General features: G+C 36.6%; 1 protein-coding gene across 1 annotated transcript in view; it reads right to left on the bottom strand.

Moving 5' to 3' along the window:
* Positions 1–25,716, bottom strand: part of Bug22 (cilia- and flagella-associated protein 20) — a 56,314-nt gene extending 30,598 nt beyond the window's left edge. The window contains exons 1-3 of the mRNA XM_090408165.1: positions 25,503–25,716; positions 19,295–19,374; positions 7,588–7,699 (exon numbers count right to left, since the gene is read on the bottom strand). Of these exons, the coding sequence (XP_090264291.1) occupies positions 7,588–7,699; positions 19,295–19,374; positions 25,503–25,586 (276 nt within the window). The 5' untranslated portion in view covers positions 25,587–25,716. The remainder of the gene's footprint in view (positions 1–7,587; positions 7,700–19,294; positions 19,375–25,502) is intronic.
* Positions 25,717–25,966: the final 250 nt, after the last annotated feature.

Raw genomic sequence — 25,966 nt, 5'->3', positions numbered from 1 at the left:
TTCTGCCATACACACATCTAAATCTGCCTCTCCTGCTGCAAGGCCTTCCACCTTAAGATGATTGGCAAAACTCCGTTGCGACTACGTAGCCATTCACCTCCATTGCCGTAACTAACATTGTAAATCCTCGACTGTCGTTGACCTTGTAACTTCTCGCTGACTGCTGTGACCTCACAAAAAAAACGTCCTCTGACTCCCCTGATTCATCGTAGCAACCCCCTTTTTATCTGGCTCCGCTAACCTTGTGTTCTGCTATGTATTAATCCCCTTGGGTATTACGTGGTTCTGCACCCGCCATCTTTTTCCATAGGAAAAAGATGGCAGGTGCAGAACCATTTTATTAAAGTGGGAAACCCCCGTGCATATTTATTTATTAAAGTGGGAAACCCCCGTGAATATTTTACCTTCGTGATTGTAATCGCTCAATAAATTCAGTTTCATTCTACTCATGAGATTTCTCTGCTACCCAATCATCATCAAATTCCTGACATGTACCCTCAAGGGGTTTACAGGATATGATAGTACTACATGAAAAATTTATATCGTTATTAACTTCCTATCTACAATTTTCCTCCAAATCAGTCTGTTACTTGTCAAGACTCCAATATTATCATTATCAGATCTTATATTTCTATAGTCTAAGGCACATTGTACAGTATCAATCCACTTATATCTTGGTCTTCCTCTGGGTCATTTTCCTGCCAACCTGGCAGAGAACACTTGTTTTGTTAATCTTTCCTCGCCCATTCTGTTTAAGTGACCATACCACCTGAGATTAGCTCTGCTAACGCATTCCTGGATGCCGACAATGTCAAGTTCTTTATTAATATCCTCGTTTTTAATATGATATTGCCATTGATGCCATCTGTTCATGCCTCTAATCTTTCTCAGCACTCTCATATCTGCGGTCTCTAGTCAAGTGTTTTACTTCTGACCCAGCTCTCAGATCCATAAGTTAAAACTAGTTTGAACACTGTCTTGTATAGAGCTAATAGTGTTCCGACTAATTTCTCTCTTATTCCATATGAAATTATTCAATTGACTTCCTACCATACCAGCTTTGCTGATTCTGTTGTCTATTTCCATCTTTAATTTACCATCTTCAGTAAAAATCGTGCCTAAGTAGCTGAAATGTTTTACTTGTTCCACAGGTTCCCCGTTCACAACACATTTTCAACAATTCTACCTATTTTCATTGTCTTTGTCTTTTTAATGCTGACCTTCATACCATATCTATCACAACAGTTTTTCAATTTAGTCAGGGAATCTTGCAAACTTGTAGCAAATTTATTTAGAAGTATAATATCATCCGCATAAAGCAAATAGCTGACATTAACATCTCCAATTCTGATATCATGTTTAATACAACTTTCCTTCATAATGTGATCCATATAGATAATGAATAACAGAGGGGATAATGTACAATTTGTCTCACACCAGATTTAACATTAAACCATCTCCCTGTACTTCCTTCAATTCTAACTGCTGACTTACAACTCAAATAAAGACTAAGTATTGCTTGATATAATGCCCCATTGACACCATTAACTGTAGCGTATTGAATAGCTTCTCTCTTGGCACCTTGTCACATGCCTTTTCCAAATAGACAAAACTTAAATACAGATCTTTGTTATATTCCCATGCTTTCTCGACTATTTGTCGTAAAGTGAAGATCTGATCCAGACAGCCTCTATTTGGCTTGAATCCAGCTTGTTCTTCCCGAAGCTTTTTTTCCACAATTCTTTGCAACCGTTTCTCAAGTATACTTGCATAGATCTTGCCAGGAACACTAAGTAGGGAAATACCTCTGTAATTCTCACATTCAGTTTTATTTCCCTTTTTATATAAGAGTACTATTACAGCTCTACTCCAATCATCGGGAATTCGTCCCTCTGTCCTGACTTTCTGGACTATGCAGTGCAGTCACTGTAAGACTTTTATGCCACCATACTTCAGCATTTCTGGTCGAATATAATCTACTTTTATAATCTGTTTTTTACGACTGTGCTATCACTGCTTGTTTCATTTTTCATTTAGCAATTTTTCGAAGTAATCATTCCATACTTCAAGGATATCTTTTTCTCCCGTTTTCATGTCACCTTTATCATCTGTAACTCTTTTTACAGCACTCCTTCCTCCATTTGTAAGCTTCTTCAACAACCTCCAGAATATCTTACCACCTTCTTGATATTTATTTTCTATGTTCTTGCCAAAGTCCTCCCATGACTTTTGTTTAGGTAGTTTTACACAGTGTTTCGCTTTCTTACATTTGTCTGTATTCTCTAAGAGCCAAAGCTGACTAATTTGCCAGGAACTATTGATATGCTTTCTTCTTTTCCTTCACTGCCTCTTTAACTTCCTGTGTCCACCATGGAGTTCTGATTTTTCTATTCTTGCAGACAACCTCACCACATGTCTCTCTGGCTGAATCAATCAGGGTTTTCTTAAAGGATTGGCACTGAATCTCCAAGGTTTGGTTCCTGTTCTCAAACACTTTCATTTTTTTTTCTTTCAATAATCTTTGTGTATTTTAGTCTACAGTTCACATCTGAGAGCTGCTCAACTTTTATTTGCTTTAAAACTTTCTTACATGTCATACCTCTGTAATTCTCACATTCAGTTTTATTTCCCTTTTTATATATGGGTACTATGAGAGCTCTACTCCAATCATCAGGAATTCGTCCCTCTGTCCAGGCTTTCTGAACTATGCAGTGCAGCCACTGTAAGACTCTTATACCACTATACTTCAGCATTTCTGGTCGAATATCATCTACTCCTGCTGCCTTCCACATTTCAAGCCTTTGATGGCTTTTTCTACTTCAAGTATGGATATGTATTCCTGACTGCATACCAGGTCAGTGTTTTTTACCAATGTGCTGTTATCACTGCTTGTTTCATTTAGCAGTTTTTCAAAGTAATTACTCCATACTTCAAGGATATCTTTTTCTCCCGTTTTCATGTCACCTTTATCATTTCTAACTCCTTTTACAGCACTCTTTCCTCCATTCCTAAGCTTCTTCAACAACCTCCAGAATATTTTGCCACCTTCTTGATATTCATTTTCTATATTCTTGCCAAATTCCTCCCATGACTTTTGTTTAGCTAGTTTTACACAGTGTTTAGCATTCTTGCATTTGTCTCTATATTCTCTAAGACCACAAGCTGCCTTATTTAACAGGAACTTTTGATATGCTTTCTTCTTTTCCTTCACTGCCTAATTAACTTCCTGTGTCAACCAGGGAGTTATGATTTTTTTATCCTTACAGACAACCTCACCACATGCCTCTCTGGCTGAATCAATCATGGTTTTCTTCAGAGTTTGCCACTGAATCTCCAAGGTTTGATTCCTGTTCTCAAACTCTTTCATTTTTTCTTCAATAATCTTTGTGTATTTTAGTCTACAGTTCACATTTGAGAGCTGCTCAACTTTTATTTGCTTTAAAACTTTCTTACATGTCATTCTTTTCAATATGAAATTCAATTTTATCCTGCTCAAGACTAAATAGTGATCACTTTCAATTTCAAATCCTCTGTACACGCTGGTGTCCTGCACCAGGGAGAAAACATCACTATCAACAATAACATAGTCAATGAGACTTTTCTTATTCCTAGCCTCTTCTCTCCATGTGAATTTGTGCACATTTTTATGTTGGAACATGGTGTTAGTAATAACCAGTCCATGTCCTGCGCAGAAATCCAACAGATATTTGCCATTATTATTAGCTTTGCTCTTCTCTCCAAATTTTCCCAAAATATTTTTGTATGTCTCACAATCATTTCCTTCTCTGCTATTTAGATCCCTAACAAGGACCAACTTTTCCTTTTTCATTGTGTCAGTTGCTTTTTCTAAAGCCTCAAAAAATTCCTCCACTTCTACCTTAGTAGAACCTTCTGTGGGACCATAGGCACAAATAAGTCTCATTGTCCAGTTCCCCATTCTCATATTTGCCCACATTATAGGAAGTCAAAATTCAGGATCATACAGTAAAAAATTGCAAATACAACTCAGAGGATAATAGCAATGCTGAAATTAAACAGACACGTAATAATATAAAGGAAGTAATTTTGCCTCTTTACAAGGTACTGATATGACCCTATCTGGACTATTGTGCACGCAGGTCTCCTGGTTTCTGAGATGATGCAGATACAGTAGAAAGGGCACAAAGGAGAATGTGTTATTGGATGTTATTCCAATGTGATACTGGAACTGAAGATTATGAGGAGAAACTGAGAATCTGTGGAGTATAGATGCCAACAGACAGTGGAAAGAGGACATCCATGGAAGTTAAGAATGAATGTCAGTGAAGAAACGGATAAGAATTAAATTTTTCTCTCATCAATGCATGACCAGAATGGCTTACTTTTGGAGGTGGCAAGTGTAGGTAGAATGAATTCAAGAAAAGGTATGGCATGGTGTGAGTGAGATATGTCCTCCCTTGATGACTCTCTGACTCCCTGAAGGTCTCTAGTAATAATAATAATACACCAAAGATGTAATTAATGTATAAGAGAAAACAAAAAATCTAGTTTCATCCTTTCTTTTATTTCTCAGATTTTGTACAAAAGATGAATATTTTATGCAGAACTTTAGCATTATTTCAAACAGCTGTATTTTGTAATATAATTTGTGAGGATATTCAGTTTACTATAGTGAAGGTTTGTGCTTTTATTGTTTGCAATGGTGAGTGTAAAAGAGCATTGGTTCTATGGAACTTTATGTCAGGTCTTTTCCATAGTTTTTGATAGCACATCATTTTGTTGTGGTGTTTGTTATTATGGATGTCATAATAACAAACACCACAAACAAAAAAAAAAATTATCATATCTAAGATAATTTAAGTAAAATGCAGCTTGTAGCTGATGAAGCTGAGGTTCATTAATAAACAAATCAGGTTTAGATTCATGAATGAATGCATTGTTTTTTTTAAGGTTTTCTGCTGTGTAATTTGTTGTTTTTTTGCAGGGAATTTTTTTTAAAACTATGGTATGACTATATTCATCATTCTATCTTTCATGGTTGGCGATTAAAAATCAAACTTGCATAGCAAGGAATGCAGTAGAGGTGAAAGAACTGTGGACAGGCCTCTAGCAACCAGCTCATGGAAATGCTTTACACTGTACCCTCAAAAATTGAGATGCCAACTCCCCCTCTTCATGCATTACCTGCAATGCATGAAGAGGGGAAGATAAAGTGAAGTTCTACTTGATTACATGATTACCATGTAACTATTACAAATGATCTCCAGAGATGAATCATGATAATGATTACTTCACGTGTCTAATAAATTGGGTGATGACATTCGTTAGGCAATGAAATCCACAGCCTGGGGATTTTCACTGTCCAGTGAAAGAACAGGCAGTGCCTAGGTGGTATTTCAATGACAATCTAGATGGTATTTCATCTAACTAGGAAGATATGCTTCATTACTTCATGCATAAAAAAAAAAATCTCTTCAAAGACTTTTTACCCTTGATAATACCTATACCTCTGTCTCTCTCTTCCTGGAATAACATGCCAGCCTGGTTGGCCGAGTAGTTAGTACACCTGCTCTCCCAACCAACAGGTCAAGTTTGAATCTTGCTGTGGGCATGGATGTTTGTGATTGTCTTCAGGTGGGAGATGAATTTCATTGCCTGGTGTGAGACCACCTCCCTGCTTATTGGAAGTCTGAAAGAGCTTGAAAAAGTTCCATGTTTGATCTCTTGAGCAGGAGGGTTTCTGGACTGTGTAAAAATAAATTTTAAAAAATTCCAAAAAAAACCCATAAAATTGATAAAAATGGCAAAAGAAAAAAATCCTTAGCCAACCCATGGTACAAAATGTACTACAGGTTTATAATAACCCTTTGTGGATGGGGATAACATATAAAAAAAATCCAACTTAGCAATAAATGTCATCTTCAGCTATCTATCTATCTATCTTGGTTTGCTTTGCAGGATTATTTCTCTCATACATATAACATCACTATATATAAATGTCATCTTCAGCTATCTATCTATCTATCTTGGTTTGCTTTGCAGGATTATTTCTCTCATACATATAACATCACTATAGTTCTCACTTCTGACAAAAAGTTACCCTTTCAAAAACTCCTGATCCTATTCATAAGAGCAATTAATGACCCACTCTCAATAATTCACGACTCCACTCCCTATCATATATATATGTGTGTGTGTGTATGACCAGTTTCTGCATACATCTTTACTATATATATATATATATACACACACACACACACACACACACACACACTTCTGTGCAAGCTTTATATCTTATATATGCCCAGTCAGCTAAGAGTCATTTTTCTCTTTTATCCTACCATTTCCAAAAATTGTATCTAGCAGTTGTTGACATCAAATATTCAAAAGATTCACTGTTCTTCCTTACAATACTGGTCAACAATAATTTTAGTCACCTCTCTTCTAGATTATAATGTGTACAAAGTTTTAGCCTCTTCTGCATGGGAGTGTGATTAGGAAAAAATAAATAAATAAATAAATAGGCTCATAGGCTCAATTTCAGTGCCTCTAATGTACCGTATTGGTTTTGTTAATGAAGTGGTAATCTGAAGGTGCAAGATCAGATGTGGAATCTTTTCCCAGCCAAGTTCCTTAGTACAGCTGATTCCTGTGCTATGAGAGCATGCATTATCATGGTGAAAAACACTCTTTCAACTGACTACAGAACCTCTTTTCTTTCACTGTTTCATTCGATCAATCGAGTAGTTCACGGTATACTTCAGCAGTGATTGCTTGGTTTTGTTGCAAGAGTTCAAAGTGTATAATACCAGCCATATATCCCACAACACTTAACATAACCTTCTGAGGGTGAAAGTCTTGTTTTGGATGAGGTTTAGCCTGTTCCCCTGAATGAACCCACTGCCTTCGACACTTAACATTCTTGTAAATTATCCATCTTTCGTCACTGGTGACTACATGACTCAAAAATGGAGACTGAGCCTCTTGAAAATGAAGAGCAGTGCAGATGTTGACGTGCTCTCTTTGATTGCTGTTCATCCCACTTGCTGAGCTTAGACAACACTCAATATTCTTGCAAATGGCGATGGATGGTTGATGATGATGAATTAAGATCTTTTGCTAAATCTTCAATAGTTTTACACTAAATCTTCAATAGCTGCATTGGCATTTCTTGTAATAGTGGCTTCTAGCAGAGCATTATCAAGAGAGACAGGGTGCCCAGAGCAAGTGGAATCTTTCAAGCTAAAGTCTAAATTTTTGGCACCATCGCTGGCACTTTCACACATTCAAAACATTATTGCCATACACTTTTTGCACATTTTTACAGTGTTAGCAGCACTGTTGCCTTTTTTGAACTCAAAGCATCATGTGCTCTTCAGTGCCCTCCATAGTAATAAACGGGTTATTTAAACAATTACTTATGCATGATGTTCTTGCAAGCTGGAATTCTTTAGAATGAGGCCACCTCAGCTTAGCTGTACTATAAAACTTTAAAAATTCATGTTTAGACGAGCTGAGACACCTTTGAACAAGTACAATATAAAAAACTTTACTTTTTGGATGACCATATATATTTTATTCATTCATTAACTTCTAAATAACACGTACCTGAACTTCGAACGTGAAGTATTTCTTCAGATTTTTTACAATGAGAACTAGAAATGGCAGCTTGATACCTAATGTCTTCTTTGGATCTGCAGGGCAGGTGATAAAAGTTGTGCTAAAAATAAAACTATTTGTCAACCTTTTTCAAGAGAAATAAAAATTATTTAAAAGTAATATTTTAAATCTTCCATTTGCTCTTCTGAAGCTTTCATTTTTAGGGTACATTTTGTAAAATGCATAAGCATCTGTAAGAAACTTCATTTTGTTCATCTGTATACAAATCACTTGAACAGATTTTATTGGAATTTATTTGAAATACTAACAAAAATTTGTCAAACCGACCTAAATTAGATCTTCTGCAAAGGCACAAACAAAGCAGCAAAATGTGTCAAAATCACATGCTGCAATATGAGAAATGTAAAAAAAAAAAGTGCGATTTATGAAATTTGCAATACTTTAGACTTTACTAAGGCTTTTGACAAGATACAGCAGGATACTGTTGCATAATTGCATAAGGAGGTTGGTTCAAGGTTATTATGAATCATCATCATCAAATTCCTGCCATGTACCCTCAAGGGGTGTACAGGATATGACAGTACTACATGAAAAATTTACACCATTACTAACTTCCTATCTACAATTTTCCTCCAAATCAGTCTGTTATTTGTCAAGACTCCAACATTATCAGATCTTATATTTCTATTGTCTAAGGCACTTTGTACCGCATCAATCCACCTATATCTTGGTCTTCCTTTGGGTCGTTTACCTGCCAACCTGGCAGAGAACACTTGTTTTGCTAATCTTTCCTCTCCCATTCTATTTAAGTGACCATACCACCTGAGATTAGCTCTGCTAACGCATTCCTGGATGCAGACAATGTCAAGTTCTTTCCTAATATCCTCGTTTTTAATATGATATTGCCATTGATGCCATCTGTTCACGCCTCTAATCTTTCTCAGGACTCTCATATCTGCGGTCTCTAGTCTTTGGTCAAGTGTTTTACTTCTGACCCAGCTCTCAGATCAATAAGTTAAAACTGGTTTGAACACTGTCTTGTATACAGCTAATTTAGTGTTCCGACTAATTTCTCTCTTATTCCATATGAATTTATTCAATTGACTTCCCACCATACCAGCTTTGCTGATTCTGTTGTCTATTTCTATATTTAATTTACCATCTTCAGTAAAAATCGTGCCTAAGTAACTGAAATGTTTTACTTGTTCCACAGGTTCTCCATTCACAACACAGTTGACATTTTCAATGATTCTGCCTATTTTCGTTGTCTTTGTCTTTTTATTGCTGACCTTCATACCATATCTATTACAACAGCTATTCAATTTAGTCAGAGAATCTTGCAGACTTGGAGCGGATTTATTTAGAAGTATAACATCATCCGCATAAAGCAAAGAGCTGACATTAACATCTCCAATTTTGATATCATGTTTAATACCACTTTCCTTCATAATGTGATCCATATAGATAATGAATAACAGAGGGGATAATGTACATCCTTGTCTCACACCAGATTTAACACTAAACCATCTTCCTTTCCTTCAATTCTAACTGCTGACTTACAACTCAAATAAAGACTAAGTATTGCTTGATATAATGCCCCATTGACACCATATAACTGTAGCGTATTGAATAGCTTCTCTCTTGGCACCTTGTCATATGCCTTTTCCAAATAGACAAAACTTAAATACAGATCTTTGTTATATTCCCATGCTTTCTCGACTATTTGTCGTAAAGTGAAGATCTGATCCTGACAGCCTCTATTTGGCCTGAATTCAGCTTGTTCTTCACCAAGCTTTTCTTCCACAATTCTTCTCAACCGTTTCTCAAGTATACTTGCATAGATCTTGCCAGGAACACTCAGTAGGGAAATACCTCTGTAATTCTCACATTCAGTTTTATTTCCCTTTTTATATATGGGTACTATGAGAGCTCTACTCCAATCATCGGGAATTCGTCCCTCTGTCCAGGCTTTCTGAACTATGCAGTGCAGCCACTGTAAGACTTTTATACCACCATACTTCCGCATTTCTGGTCGAATATCATCTACTCCTGCTGCCTTTCCACATTTCAAGTCTTTGATGGCTTTTTCTACTTCAAGTATGGATATGTATTCCTGACTGCATGCCTGGTCAGTGTTTTTTTTTATCAGTGTGCTGTCATCACTGCTTGTTTCATTTAGCAGTTTTTCAAATTAATTACTCCATACTTCAAGGATATCTTTTTCTACCGTTTATCATCTTTAACTCCTTTTACAGCACTCTTTCCTCCATTCCTAAGCTTTTTCAATAACCTCCAGAATATTTTGCCACCTTCTTGATATTTATTTTCTATATTCTTGCCAAAGTCCTCCCATGACTTTTGTTTAGCTAGTTTTACACACTGTTTAGCTTTCTTACATTTGTCTGTATTCTCTAAGAGCCAAAGCTGACTTATTTGCCAGGAACTTTTGATATGCTTTCTTCTTTTCCTTCACTGCCTCTTTAACTTCCTGTGTCCACCAGGGAGTTCTGATTTTTTTATCCTTGCACACAACCTCACCACATGCCTCTCTGGCAGAATCAATCAATGTTTTCTTCAGAGTTTGCCACTGAATCTCCAAGGTTTGATTCCCGTTCTCAAACTCTTTCATTTTCTTTTCAATAATCTTTCTGTATTTTAGTCTACAGTTCACATCTGAGAGCTGCTCAACTTTTATTCGCTTTAAAACTTTCTTACATGTTATTCTTTTCAATATGAAATTCAATTTTATCCAGCTCAAGACTAAATAGTGATCACTTTCAATTTCAAATCCTCTGTACACGCTGGTGTCCTGCACCAGGGAGAAAACATCACTATCAACAATAACATAGTCAATGAGACTTTTCTTATTCCTAGCCTCTTCTCTCCATGTGAATTTGTGCACATTTTTATGTTGGAACATGGTGTTAGTAATAACCAGTCCATGTCCTGAGCAGAAATCCAACAGATATTTGCCATTATTATTAGCTTTGCTCTTTTCTCCAAATTTTCCCAAAATATTTTTATATGTCTCACAATCATTTCCTACTCTGCTATTTAGATCCCCAACAAGGACCAACTTTTCCTTTTTCATTGTGTCAATTGCTTTTTCTAAAGCGTCAAAAAATTCCTCCACTTCTACCTTAGTAGAACCTTCTGTGGGACCATAGGCACAAATAAGTCTCATTGTCCAGTTCCCCATTCTCATATTTGCCCACATTACTCTACTTGAGACTGACTGCCATTCAAGAAGATTAGCCTCATATTTTGTGTTGAATACTATGGCTACTCCTTCTTTTCCTTGATTGTCATTGCCTGAATATAACATTTTGTATTTATTGCTCAGAAAGATCTCACCAGTTTTGGTCTTTTTTGTTTCAGTCACCCCTATTATGTCGATCTGGTACTTATCTAATTCCTCAGCTAGCTCCATTTCTTTGCCATTCAGGCTTCTTACATTGATAGTACCGATCTTTAACTCTGGTGATGTTGAGTTGGGGTTTGTTTTCAGATTTGTTCCAGTAGCTGACTTTTCGCTGTTCGCCCTGGTTCCCTGGCGAAAACAACGGGGGCCTTGTTTAACCGGGCGACGCCCCAGCCGGCATGAAATTTTGTCATGTTGTACCATCATTTTTTATTTTGGTTTAACCAATAAGAATACAATTTGGTCGGCTAAATCCCAAATTGCCAGCCCATCCTCGTTCGTTCAGTATCAAAGTAGATACCCAACAGGGTGCACCACGAGAAGGTGAGGATTGGACATTAGGTCAGAAGCCCTGGTCGGTTCTCTGCATTCCTTTAAAGGCTATGTGGAGGTCTCCTCTCAGTTATACAGCTTTGACCTTTAAGCACCCTGGTTATTATGAATAGTCATGTAATTTAGCGCTTGTGTAAAATTGATTTTTTATCTGTTTTATTGTGTTTTTTCCTTAGAAAATTTGTGTATTAGTGTAGATTTTTGTGTTTTCATTTTTGATTAGATTTTTGTTAGAGTATTTAGTATCTTTATAACGTTTTTATTGTGATGTTGTTGCCATGGCACCAACGTGACAAGCAATAGCAGCAAAGACCACGTTGTCCAGTAATTTGAATTTGAGAAATTTTATTTGGTGTAGTGTGTGTGAAATGTATTTGTTTGAGAAAATTAAAGAATATGCGGAAGGAAATTGAGACTGGAGAGAGAGAGAGAGAGAGAATTATTAAGTGTTTCAAAAGTGAGTGTCTGTTAGGTGAAGAAAACACAACAAATACCGACAGTAAGATGGAAAATGATGTTATTAATGTTGAACATGAAGCCGTGGAAATAGAAGAGAATGAAATGGATATTAATAAAGAAATAGTGCACTTAAATGTTATCCTTCACAGTACAAAGTGTGAAATTGAAAAATTGCATAAATGGAAGAGTTAAGCAGGGCTTAAAAAAGGAAGAAGCAGGTGATCCGAAGGAATAATAAAGACTGCCTGAACAAACAAGAAAAACAAGTTAAGGAGAAAATTATGTATGGAGACTCAATGATCAGGGGAGTACTTAATGAAAGTGTAAGAAAAACGTGTTTCTCTGGTGAAAAAATTCACGATATTAACCATGCATTCAGATGCAAAAATGTAAGTCGAAGGAAATGATTGTCTTGGTTGGTACAAATGATCTGAGAGGCAAGAAGTATTGTATGAGAGAAGATGTAAAGGAATTGTTAGAAGAGGCAAAACTGAAAAATGAGAAGGTGAAAATTGTAAGCCCCCTACCATGCTATTATAGAAGCAAACTGAGGAGGGTACTGATAGCCAATGAGCCTATACGTAGATTGTGCAAAAGAAATGATGTAGAATTTGTGGATTTGTAGTCTGTTTGATGGAAAGAAGATTTGTACAATGCTGATAGACTGCATCTAAGTGGTATATTGGTGTTAGGCCTGGATAGAGCTTTGTTCACCAAACATGCTGAAGTGCAAATTCAGGGAAACTTGAGCAATTAGGGTGGAATCAAGTGAGTTTACATGAAGGCACCCATTGAGTGAGTGAGTGAGAGGATGGCCAAGTAAGGAATCTAGTCTCTCAAGCAAAAATATAAATAGGGTAGTCAATTCAGAAAATAAAGGTGGGTGGGGGACTAAAGGGATGCTGCAGTTTCTATATACTAATGCCAGAAGTATCACAAACAAGAGGGAAGAGTTTTGGCATTGGTTAGTGCAACCTCGCAAAAGGTAATAGGCATTGATGAGACTTGGCTAACAGCAGATGATGTAATTACAGGGATTGAATGTGAAAGATTTAGTATGTTTGGGGAAGATAAAGACGACAGGATGGGAAAGGAGTACTGCTAATGATAGTGGACGAGTAGCCAAAAAAGAATAGGGAACAGACAGGAGAGTGGCTGTTCATTTGAAGCAATCTGGTGCGAGATTAAGGCCGGCAAGACAAAATATACAGTTGGTTGTTCTTATATGCCAGGGAGTTCTATAGATGATCTGTAAAACATGTATTGCCAAATTAGTACAATGAGTACAGGTCAAGTGATATTATTGGGGCTTCAACTATGCAGATAGACAGCAAGGAAGAAAGATCACATGGCAGAAAGGAAATAAAATTTATACACCTGCTGAGGGATAAGGCAGCATGTGATGGAGGGAACTTGGGGAGGGAGAGTATTGAACCTGGTCATAGGATCAGAAGAGCTATCCATAACCAAGGTGACATTGCCTCCAATTGGTGAAAGTAACCATGCAGTCTTGACTTGGGAGATTGTAAAACATGAGGAATATTCTATCAAGAAGAGGTATTTGTGGAACTACAAGGCAGATGATTATGACATGCATAGTAAGAAGCTTAAACCTGTAACATGGCATAAAACCCTGCAGGGTAAGGATATTAGTAGTGCATGGGATATAGTTAAGAGTCATCTAGAGAAAGCAGTAATAAATTGTATACCTAGGGTAGGGAGGGTTAATCGGGTAGGAGTTAGATGAATGAGTAATATCATCAAGCATGAGCAGCAGAAGAAGAAAATGCTGTGGACGGTATATAAAGAGAAAAGTGACCAGCAAACTCATGAACAGTGCAAGGCTCAGGCAAGAAAGGCGAACAGCATGGCAAGGAAAGCAAAATCAGATTATGAGAAGAATCTAGCTGAGCAGGCCAAAGGAAATCCCAAAGAGTTATTTTGTTATGTGCAAGTAAGAGGAAGAATGACTATGGAAGATTAACCTTAATGAGGAATGATGGACATGAGGAGACAGAAGTAGATAAAAATAGTTGAGTTACTGAGTCACCACTTTGCAAGAGTATATCATCCTAGTGAGGTTACTGTTTTAACCTATGTAACAGACACTAATGTGGAACAGATGTGGATGAATTGGAGATTCTTAGGATATTGCAGAATCTCAATGTAAATACAGCTGTAGGATTAGATGGGATATCAGCTAGGGTTTGCAAAAATGTGCAAGGGAACTGGCAATGCCTTTGACTAGGCTCTTTAATTTAAGTCTCAGCTCTAGTAGAGTTCCAAGGAAGTGGAAAGAGGACAAAATAATTCCTTTGCATAAGGGAGGTTCTAAGACTGCAGTAGCAAATTATAGACCAATCAGTATCTGAGGTGTGATGGTAAAAGTACTAGAAAAATTGCAAAAAAGGTTAATTCAAGAATGGGTAGATAAAAATATGATAGTGTATGAGGGTCAACGTGGCTTAGTGAAGGGTTGGTCATGCCTTAGTAATTTACTAAGTTTTTACAACTGAGTTGGATAAAGGAAATAGCTACATAATGTATTTTGCAAAGGCATTTGGCAGAATACCACATGGAACTGTTATGCAAAGTAGAACAAATGGGAATGGATTATGACACTGCTTAAATGGATAAGAGAGCCATTGCTGGAATGATATCAAAAAGTGGTAAATGGAGAGGCAGAATCGAGGCGAAAACAGGTGACTTGTGGTGTGCCACAAAATTCAGTGCTGGAATCATTATTGTTTAATTTGTATATAAAGGATATAGAATATAACCTGAAAGGAAATATTCTGTTGTTTGCTGAGGATGCAAAATTAGGTAGAGTAACAGTTAATCAATGCAATGTGGAGAGCTTGCAGGACAATTTAAATAGACTGCCAGTATGGACAAAAGTTAATGGGTGCCAGATTAATGTCGAGAATGTAAAGTTATGCATTTTGGAATAAATAGATTGCAAGTTGTGTGTCACATTGATGGCACTGTACTCCAGGAAACAGATAAAGTTAGAGATTTAGGGGTGGTGGTAGTTTAGAGGACATATTGCCAAGGTTGCTAAGGTAGCACATAAGATTCCTTAGCTATTGAAGAATGCATAAACAAGTAGAGATAAAGAAGTTGCTATTCCTCTTGATATGCACATATCTGGATTACTGTGCTCAAGTTTGGTCCCCTGGTTTCTTGGGGATGAGGAAGCTGTGGAGAGGATTTAGAGGTAACCAAGATAGTGAGTGGCCTGTGGAATGTTCCTTATGAGGATAGATTGAAGGCATGTGGATTGCAGAAGTTAGTTGATAGGAGAAAAAGAGGGGATATGATAGAAACATTTAAGTTGCTTAAAGGGTTTTATAGGATAGATGCAGGGGAAATGTTTCAGCACTTGGCTAGAAGGACCAGAACAAGGTGTCATCCCTGGAAGTTGAATAAAGGTGTAGTTAGTAGGGGTGTGAAGACTAGATTTCTTGCTTGAAGAGTTGTGAATGAGTGGAATGGGTTGCCAGAGTCAGTTATAAGTGCTTTGTCTGTTAATGAGTTCAAGGAAAGGTATGAGGTATGGCAGATTATGTGGAAAGATTGGGTCTCCTGCGATGAGTCTTCGGATTCCATGGAGGTGCCCATATAATAATAATAATAATAAATTGGAGAATACTGGAATTGGATTATAAAATATTAGCATGGATAAGAGGATGGCTGACTAAGGTGACCAGTGATGTACCACAGGGATCAGTTCGTAGTCCATTGTTATTCAATCTATATTAATAACAATGGAAAGGCTTTGACAGGTGACACATAGCTCTTTGCTGATGATGCAAGGATAAGAAGGGTACTTAGGAATATAGCTGATATGTAGCATTTGCAGAATGATCTGAATAGGCAGGAATTGTGGCAATGTGAAAATGACTATCAGTTCAATGTTAGTAAATATAAAGTCATTTTTATGCTGGCCTGGTTGTCCAAGTGGTTTGCTAACCACTCTATCCATTCTCCAACAACAGATTGCAAGTTCAAATCCCACTTTGGGCATGAATGTTTCTGATTGTCTTTAAGTGATTAATTTCATCACCCAGTGTGAGACCAGAGTCCTGCTTATTGAAAGTCTGAAATGGCTTGATAAAGTTTTATGTTTGGTCTTTACATTAAAGTCTCTGAATATGTATAAATATAAAAAAATATTTAAAATTAATAAAAAGAAAAATCTTTAGCCCACCCATGGTATGAATGTACTATAAGTTTATAGAAGTCTTTCATGAGTGGGAGTCCTAAATATGAGATATCCATTGTCATATCATATTGGTGGGATTATGCTAGAAAAAACTGACCAGGCTAGGAATCTTGAAGTTTTAGCAGATAGTAAACTGAAGTTCAGGATTCATATAGCAAAAATTGCAAATAAAACTCAGAGGATAACTGCAATGCTGAAACGAAACTGATGTAAGAATATGGAAGTTGTTTTTGCCTCTTTACAAGGCAGCAATATGACCTCATTTGGACTAGCACACATCTGATCTCCTGGTTTCTGAGGTGATGCAGATACAGTGGAAAGGGTGCAAAAGAAAAATTGTTTAAGTTTTCAGAACTGAAGATTATGAAGGAAATTGAGAAACTGTGGATGCTAACAGACAGGAGAAATCTATGCTAACAGACAGGAGAGGACTAGGGGCATCGGAAGTTGAGAATGATGCAGTGAAGAAATGGGTGAGAACTAGATTTTTCTATCAGAGTGGTGTGTGATTGGAGTGGATTGCCTTTGGAGATAGCTAGTGCAAGTAGTGTGAATGAATTCAAGAAAAGGTATGATAGCTGGTGATATGTAGCACCCTCAATAAATCCCTGATTTTACAGAGGTCTCTCTTAATAATAAGTCCTCCAGGGAGTTAATTATAATAATAATTACTAAATTGTAATAATTTAGGATATCTACTGTTATAATTGGGGTGGGGCATAAACTCAGTCTGAGCTGTGAGGTCATAAAAACAGATCCATCTCCTATTTGATGAAAAAGAAAAGTTTTCTTATCAGGCAAACAGAGTAAGAGTATGGTCTTTATTTAGATTTCAGAAAAGGCTCAGTTGTCTATTAACATGCTTTAATAGTAATAATTACATATAATGCTTAATAGAACAATTAACAGATGGTGAATTTATTTAACACAGCTTTAAGCAACATAGTATTCAGCAAGGCTACTCAGTATCTTCTAACATCAGATAATGCAACACTTAGTATGGGAATTTAGAAATTCAATGTTAAGAAATATGTCTCACAATCCTTCATTATGAACAGAATGAATTTCTTTGCATGATACATACTCTAGATTCAGGTCACAACATAAAAGATCAGCACACTAATGACAAATTTTCATGCGCACACCTATTATACTTCATTTATCATATCTTGGTTCATATCTCAATAAACCAAAATTTCTTACTTTGTAAAACTATCTCCAATTTAATGTGACACTTAACAGCCAAGTGGGATTAATTACTTATTACAACAACTACCATTTCTATTCCACACAATTTATATTGTCATTCAAAGTTTTTAGCTAAACAGAATCTGTTCTCCACAAAAAATGTCTCTCTGAAATATGGAAAAGAAAGAATGCTTCACCTTGTAAAAGACAGAGAAGTTCAATTTTTAAAGATGTTTAAAATATGGCTCGCATACTTTAAACATCTTCTCAGAAGTTACTGCTAGCAAAGACTTGTCACTACAACTAAATCAAAGGAAATTTTAAAACTGATTAAGGGACTTTTCTAGGAGTTTCTTCTTACATTGTAGTATCCATTTAGTGACTCAGTGCTGCACTTATTAGCTCATTTGCCAGTATTTAGCTCAAGAGCAACTTATGCATTTCACTCAGTCCTCTCCCATTAAAAGGTAGGAAGGGGAAGAACTGATGGTTCAGTGAGCAGGAGGTATAAGGATAATTGAGTAAACTTAATGTTAATAAGATAGTGGGCCTTGATGATATACCACTGCAGTGTTTTGAGGGAATGTTCCTGGGAATTAACAGCTGCCTTTATTTTGGCATGCTTGTTTATCATGAGTCTTACAATGAACCAAGTTCCAAAGGAGTAGAAAGAGAACAAAATGGTTCTGATTCATAAAGAAGGTGATAAGACTTGAGGTTTCAAATTATAAGTCAATCTTTAGATCTGGATTTGTGATTAAGGGTGACAAATACACTTGGCAAAGGAAATGTATATACAGCACCATGCTTAAATTTTGAAAAAGGCCTTTATAGACAGCCACATGACAAGCTAGAATAGATAGCAATGGCACTGGATAATATAATAGTGAGTTGGAGCAGAGACTAACTGACTAATAGTTATCAACAAGTTGTGTATGAGGGAGCAACATCCCAAAATAGGAAAGTCACCAGTAGTGTGCCCCAAGGGTCTGTTTTGGAACTACTGCTATTTAAATTGTATATTAATGATATCAAAAAAGGTTGAAATGGGGATATGTATATGATGCAAAGTTGTATGTGAGGAGTCAGGCAGAGGCTATAGCCTTACATGATGATCTGAATACACTTGGTGGGATACAAATTCAAGCAGTGTGAATGAATTCAAGAACAAGTATGATAGCTGGTGTGTGTGTGTGTGTGTGTGTGTGTGTGTGTAGCATGTAGCCTCCCTCGATGAGTCCCTGACTCACTGGAGGTCTCTCATAATAATATCTTACAGAAGAGGAGGTGGAGTCAGGAATCTGGTACTGATAGTAGATAAGGACCTAAAATTTTGGGGGCATATTGATAAATTGTAAGGAGAGCACAATGATTATGGAAATTACTATGCACAGATTTGATCATTTGGTTTTCAAAAGGAAGATGAAGAGATACTGGAAAAGGTGTCTAGAGATGACTAAGGTGAGTTCTAGCCAAAGAAAGATTGATGATTGAGGCATATAAGTTACAAAGGATTTAAATAAATGTGGAAGAGGTTTTTAACAGAATAAGGAGAGACAAGGAAAAGAACAAGAGGCCATCCTGAAAGCAATATAAAAGAGGGGAGAGGGGGTAGCAGGTAAGAAGAGATATGAATAAGAGTAGGTATTTTTTACATGGAGAGTGTAGTGAAGACAGTAAATGACTAAGGCATAGTTTGATTACCTGTGTGCGAGTGTGAGCGAGAAAGAGGAACCTCTTTAATGGAGGTCTAGTAATAATAATACGTATATCCAAAGCTACACGTTTTATTTCTGAAAGTCAATTTCTAAACTTAAAGTTGCAATAAATTCTTATTAACAACAAAATCGCTTTTTTTTTGTTGTTTCATAGAAAGGAGAGGTAAAATCTGGCCTTTCTTATATGATAAAACTTGTCTTTATTTACAAATGTGTTTTTTTCCCTTCCAACCAACACTGCCACTCTATTTCATATTATTTTAACCAGACAAAGGTAAAAATTTTTTATCTTAACTAACACCAAACATAAGATAGGCTATAGCCTTACTCAAACAAAAAAAGTACACTTACCTTACATTATTTCCAACAATTTCTAAGACAAGTGACTGGATATCATTATCAGTAATCCTTTTGATGTGCCCATTTCTTACCTAATTCAGAAAGTATAAATTAATATAAAATATTTAATGCTTAAAATGATAATCACATTTTGACAATCACAGGTAACTTAAAAAATATTTTCAACTGTGCTCAAATGGTTATGTAAACAGTTAAATATTCTACTGTGCTAATTTGAATATTATTTAAAATGTAAATGACTCCTAAAAATAAGCTGTTTTACAGAAATGACTTGAAATCTCTCAAAGAGTACCATAATTACCCAAAGATTATTGGGATCTCTGAGAAGTGGTTGACAGAAGATGATATAATAATAGGAATAGAAGTAGCATGGTATGGCATTTTTTAGCAGGATAGGAAGGGAAAACGTGGTGATGGAGTAATGCTTACGATAAATGATGACTTATGTCCTCTAAGAGTGGAGGCTTTGGAAGGCAGTGACACTAATGGTTTTGAAAGCATATGGTGTGAGGTAGAGGCAGGCTAGGATTTTAGTTGGATGTTTCTCCAAGCCAAGGAGCACAGAGGGTGGGGGGGGGGGGGGGGGGGCAGGAGATGTTTAGGCAGTTGAACTTGGCAAGTGCAAAAAGAATGATTGTTATGGGAGATTTTAACTACAGCAGTATAAGTTGGGAAGAGGAAAATGCATGTAGTAATAAGGGAATGAAATTTCTGGAATTCTTGAGGTACAGATGTTTTAGGCAACATGTAATGGAGGGAACAAGAGGTTGAAGAGTTTTGGATTTGGTCATAGCATCAGAAGAGTTGATAATAACTGAGATGACATCTATTCCCCCCCCTGTTGGAGAGCGTGCCCATGTGGTTTTGACTAGGAAGATGAATAGACATGCAGGTGTATCAAAGAAAAGGGAACATATGTGGAATTATAAGGCAGGTGATTATAATATCTTAGATATCAACTTGGGGCTGTTTCATGGAGGGTGGAATTGGAAGGCCAGGATAACATTAGTGTTTGGGAAATTGTGAAGGAATATTTGTTAGGCAGCAATAGTAAGCTGTATATCATGAGTGAAGAAGAGGACACATCTTGGTGTAAAGTGGATGACAAACAATATCAACAGGAACTGCAGGTGAAAGAGAGATTATGGGAGAGATATAAAGAGAAGGTTGGAGAGCAGATGCATGAAGAATATAAGACTGAGGCCAGGAGAGTGACTAATATGGTAAGGAAGGCAGAACTGGAATATGAGAAGAAATTGGCACTAAGATCCAAAGGGAATTTTTTAGTTATGTGGCCAGTAAGAGAAGAAATGATTGTGTAAGAATGACATTGTGGGATAAAAATGGGAATAGCGTGACTGATTCAGAGGACATAGTGGAGTTGTTCAATAAACACTTTATTGGAGTATTTCATTCTGAAGAAGTAAGTTTTAATACTAGAGGGTGAGGGCAGGTTTGAGGTTTAGAGGTTCAAGAGGAGAGGGTGTTCCAAATACTGAACACCCTGGATGTCAGTAACGCTATGGGACTGGATGGTATTCCACCACGGGTTTTGAGAGAATGTGCTAAAGAACTGACAGCTCCGTTGACCTGGCTTTTTCAGTGAAAGTCTGGCTATGGAAAAGGTACCTAAGGAATGGAAAGAAGGTAAGATAGTGCCATTGCATAAGCAGACTGGATGTGTGTAACTATAGGCCAGTTTGTGACTCATCAGTCACAAATCAAGATCAAAGTCAAGATCTTGGAGAAATTAGTGAGGGACCATATACAGCATTGGGCAGATGAGAGTAATGTTATCTGTGAGAATCAACATGGATTTGTTAAGGGGTGCTCTTGCTTTAGTAATGTGATTGCCTTCTTTAATAAAGTGACAAGAGCTGTTGATGAGGGGAAAGGCATATACTGCCTTTTTTATGGATTTTGTGAAGGCATTTCATAGGGTGCCACATGATAAGCTGATATTTAAGTTGCAGCACATGAGTTTAGATGATTAGTTAGTCACTGGATTCAGGATTGGTTGTCTGATAGGTATCAGAGAGTTATGGATGGTGGGGTAGTATCAAGGAGGCAGAAGGTTACAAGTGGGGTCCACACAGGGCTCAGTACTAGGACCTTTATTATCTAACATTTATATCAATGACATTGTCGATGGATTGCAGGAGGATATTCAGTTGTTTGCAGATGATGTAAAGCTGGGAAGGGTTAGTAATAGTGCAGATGTGGCAGCCCTGCAAGAGGATTTGAATAAACTAGACAGATGGGTGAATGAACGGGGGAGGGGGTATCGGTTTAATGCAGCACAATGTAGTCTTGAAGTTTGGGATACATCGATAGAAGGCTGCATACTCAATTAGAGGAGCTGTACTGGAGAAAGTAGGGGAGACAAGATCTAGAGGTGATGATTAATAGAAAACTGAAATTCAGGGAATATATTGCAAAGGTGGTGAAGATAACCCAGAGGATTGCTACAATACTGAGAAGGATGCTAACTTGCAGAGATAAAAATTATCATTCCATTGTATGATAACTCTTTTATCATACAATGGAAAACCCTGATAGACCACACTTAGACTATTGTTCTCAAATTTGGTCCACAGGACTTGAAGGGGATAAATTAACTGTGGAAAGGGTACAGAGGCAGATAACAAAGATAGTTTCAGGACTGTACAATGTTAGTTATGAGGATCAGCTGAAGGAATGTGGACTGCAGAGTTTGGTGGAGAGAAGGAGAGGTGATATGATTGAGACTTTTAAACTGTTGAGAGGTAGTCACAGGGTTGACACTGGGAGTTCTTTCGCTTGGTGGAACAGTGGAAAGGAGCGACAAGGGGCCATTCCTGGAAATTGCAAAACGAAGTGTGAGCAAGTGGGCAGGAGTGGTTTCTTTGCATGGAGGGTGGTTGAACCGTTGAATGCATTGCTTGATAGAGTGGTGAGAGCAAGAACAGTCAATGAGTTCAAGGATTGGTATGATAGACTGTTTCCTAGGAAGGACCTCCCATGATTAGTCTTTTGACTCCATGGAGGCCTGAATAATATTAATTACCATAATGTTCCCTCATTAATGAAATGGCCAGTATAAATATAAACAATAAAGCACACTATTAATAATTTAATATTAAATTATCAATATGGTTGTATTCAGGCCACAATGGGCTGGTGATTCACAATATATAGCCTCTCTCAGTCAAGTCAACCCTGACTTCTTGAGGAGTGGCCTGTTTTCTGTCGAACAGGCTCTGGCAATAGCAATAAGCATTCCTACTGTAAAGGGATATCTTCCTAGATGGAGAAAATGCCAATTAAAACATACTAAGTGTTGATGGCGTTCAATACCCAGAGGTGAATCAAACAAGTGTCAGACTTGGCAGCCACCAGGGACCCTGATCTCAAAGATTGGTCCAGAGCTCAGAGGGAAAAAAAGATTGGGCCAGATATTCTTTGATTTAAGCTTGCCTAATCTAGAAAAAAAGAACTATGTGAAAAAATTAAAAGAGATCTATAAGAACAATATAAATGTTACGCATTTTGATGATGAATTACAACAGGTTCTACTATTTTTAAAATAAGGCAAAGACAATTTCAAGCTGCCATACAAGTATACCAGGCTGAAATAAAAATGTCAACTTTCCAAATGTAGAAATAATTAAATTTTTTTTACTATTCCTATTTCCAATTCATCGGGAGAAAGATCTTTCTCTGGCTTAAAAAGAATAAAAAACTACCCAAGTACGATGTCAGAAGAAAGGTTAAACAATTACGATGCTACTGTATACGGAATAAAATATTAAATAACATTGATACTTCAAAATTAATTGATGAATTTGCTAGAGAAAAATTTATTTAACTTTTTACTCCAACTTAAAAGTATTTCTTTCTTTTTTTATTTCAAATATTTTATTTTGTTGTATCAGGTCATCCCAAAAGTAATGTCGTTTTTTATACTGTACTTGTTCAAATGTGTCTCAGCTTGTCTAAACATGAATTTTTAAAGCTTCATATGTACCGCTAAGCTGAGGCAGCCTCATTCTAAGGAATTCCAGCTTACAAGAACATCATACATAAGTTATTGTTTAAATAATCCTTTATTACTATGGAGATCACTGAAGAGCACATTAGGCACATGATGGTTTGAATTCGAAAAAGGCAACAATGCTGCTAACACCGTAAAAAAATGTGCAAGAAGTGTATCGTGATAATGTTTTGAATGTGCGAAAGTGCCAGTGATGGTTCCAAAAATTTCAACAAGTGGACTTTAGCTTGAAAGACTCCTCTTGCTTTTGGTGCCCTGTCTCTCAATAATGATATGCTGGAAGCTGCTATTGCAAAAAATGCCAATGTAACTGTTGAAGATTTAGCAAAAGATCTTAATTCATTGTCATTGACCATCCATCACCATTTGCAAGAACTTGGAATAGTGTCTAAGCTCGGCAAGTGGATTTCTCATAGACTGACAAACAACAATCGAAGAGAGTGTGTTAACATCTGCACTTCTTGAGAGGTTCAATCTCCATTTTTGAGTTGTGTAGTCACTGGTGATGAGACCTTCACCCTCAAAAGGTTTTGTTAAGCATTGGGTGGGACATTTTTTTTTTTTAATCTGTTTTCTGTAGCTTAAGATTTCCTTACCTAATTATATATCAATCATCTGCTATTTTTACTGTTCTCCCAATTCTGAAAATCATTCTAACCTTTTTGACTTCTATTCCTTCAAGCTTGATTTTTTGCTGTCGAAATTCCCTAACATTGAAGTCATCATCCTTAGTGACACTAATGTCCACAACTCCAAATGGCTCCTTTTTTTCCAATTACTGACCAAGTTGGAAGAGAAGCCAAGATATCTGCCATAAGCAAAGACCAAAAGAAAATCATCTCCTAATTAGAATTCCTGATAATCATCTCCACCCATTCAACACTGAATCTTTTCTTAACCAGTTCGCCTTCCAGATACACTGCTGAGGTGATGACTCTTCTTGGTAATTCAGATCACAATCTCATCCCTAGTGGAATGCCCTCAACCATTCACAACCTTGTGTCCCCTGGCACTGTAACACCACCAAGTAGGAGAAGATCTGATACTTTTTACTCTTTTCCATTGATTATCATTTGCATGTTGTGATCTTGTTACAGAAATTATCCATGTTGGAAATAAGAGCTTTCATTCCCACTGTTTCAAAATTCTGCACCTGTCAAGAGTAGCAGAAATAAGGTAGATCAAATTGTTTCACCGACTGAGTTTATTCATCCAAAAATGTTGGAATAAGTGAAACATGGTTGAATGAATATGCTATCCTAACAGGTACAGAAATGGAAGAGGGAAGAAAAATGTGAGATTAGAAAGGACAAGAAGAGAGGGAAGTGCTGTTGATGGGAATTATGTCTACATAATGTAGATATGAAAGAGGGTTTGGTGTATTAAGATTTATGGCCAAAGCAACTGAGGCTATGAGGCCAGTGTATTCTGAATGTTAACTGTGTGTGTTCTAATGGCCAGTTTTTGCCAGCTTTGCAAGATGAAAAACCTGAGTTTTGCTGTGGCTACACTGCTTCAGAAGGCCTAGTCAGAAGGTCGAATTCTAGATGATTTGAGTAGAGCTCTCATACTTCCCATCTATAAAAAAGAATGACATTTATTTTTTTTTAATTTTTAATTTATTTATTTTTTAGACAATTCTGTTTTATCTATGAACAGATTCTTGGTTACAGGATTAGGTACAACTGTAAATAAGAAGCCAAATACACCAAACGAAAAGAAAAAAAGCATAAAAATATATAATTCCATTAACGTTTCAAGAATGGTTATTTCAAATCAGGTCTGTAAAACCACATTTAAAACCACAGATGGTTCACTGTTAGTACGTTTAGCGTATCTATTGTAGCCCAATTTTTTAAACAAAAAAAATGTCGATCCCTCGTGTATCATCTCTGCGACTTCTACGAATAACTTTTTTATATAACTGTTCTTTGGCATTTTTATCTCTTCGGTAGATAGTGTTTCTACTTCAAGTTATGATTTTTTTTTTAATGTGACTCCTACCACCGAAAACTTGTAATAGTGCATTAGTACTGAGGGCAAAGTACGACTTTTTTTTCCACCTATTCTTATCATCTTTTATTTTATTTTGTATTTTTATTTATTTTTTACATAATCCAGAAACTCCACTCTAGACTGGAAAAGAAAATGGGTAACTAAATATACCTTTTTATCCCAAATCTGAAGGGGCTTGCTTCCAACGCTGTATAATATAGATAAAAAGCCACTCTGAAAAGTATTTTTAAACATTTCCAAAAGACCCACTCGCCCTTTTAAAATAAAACTTCTTTTTTTTTTTTTATTCGCTAGTACACACAATTATCCGTTCAAGAATTTGACAAACACAAACATTACACCAACCGCAGATCCATAACTAGCGTCAAACGACACAAATCCAGAGCGACCTCCATCAAAATATTTCATGATAGCAATTTGAAAAAAAAAAAAGCAAATTTAGTATACCAATTTATTATTATTATTTTTTTTTTAATGTTGTTTCCTCCTACGAAAAGTTATATGCAACCTATAGATGCATTTTGTAGTGTTAAGGAATTTTTTTTGTTTGTATTTTTAATTTTTATTTTTATATTGCTCAGTAACCCTGCTCTAATTTACTGAGAGACCAAACA

Source organism: Typopeltis vanoorti, chromosome 18, assembly GCF_054136105.1.
Source record: "Typopeltis vanoorti isolate ZY-2024b chromosome 18, IOZ_Tvanoo_1.0, whole genome shotgun sequence".
NCBI lineage: Eukaryota > Metazoa > Arthropoda > Arachnida > Uropygi > Thelyphonidae > Typopeltis > Typopeltis vanoorti.
The sequence above is the reverse complement of the archived record's forward strand: the minus strand, read 5'-3'. Positions and strand labels throughout refer to the sequence as shown.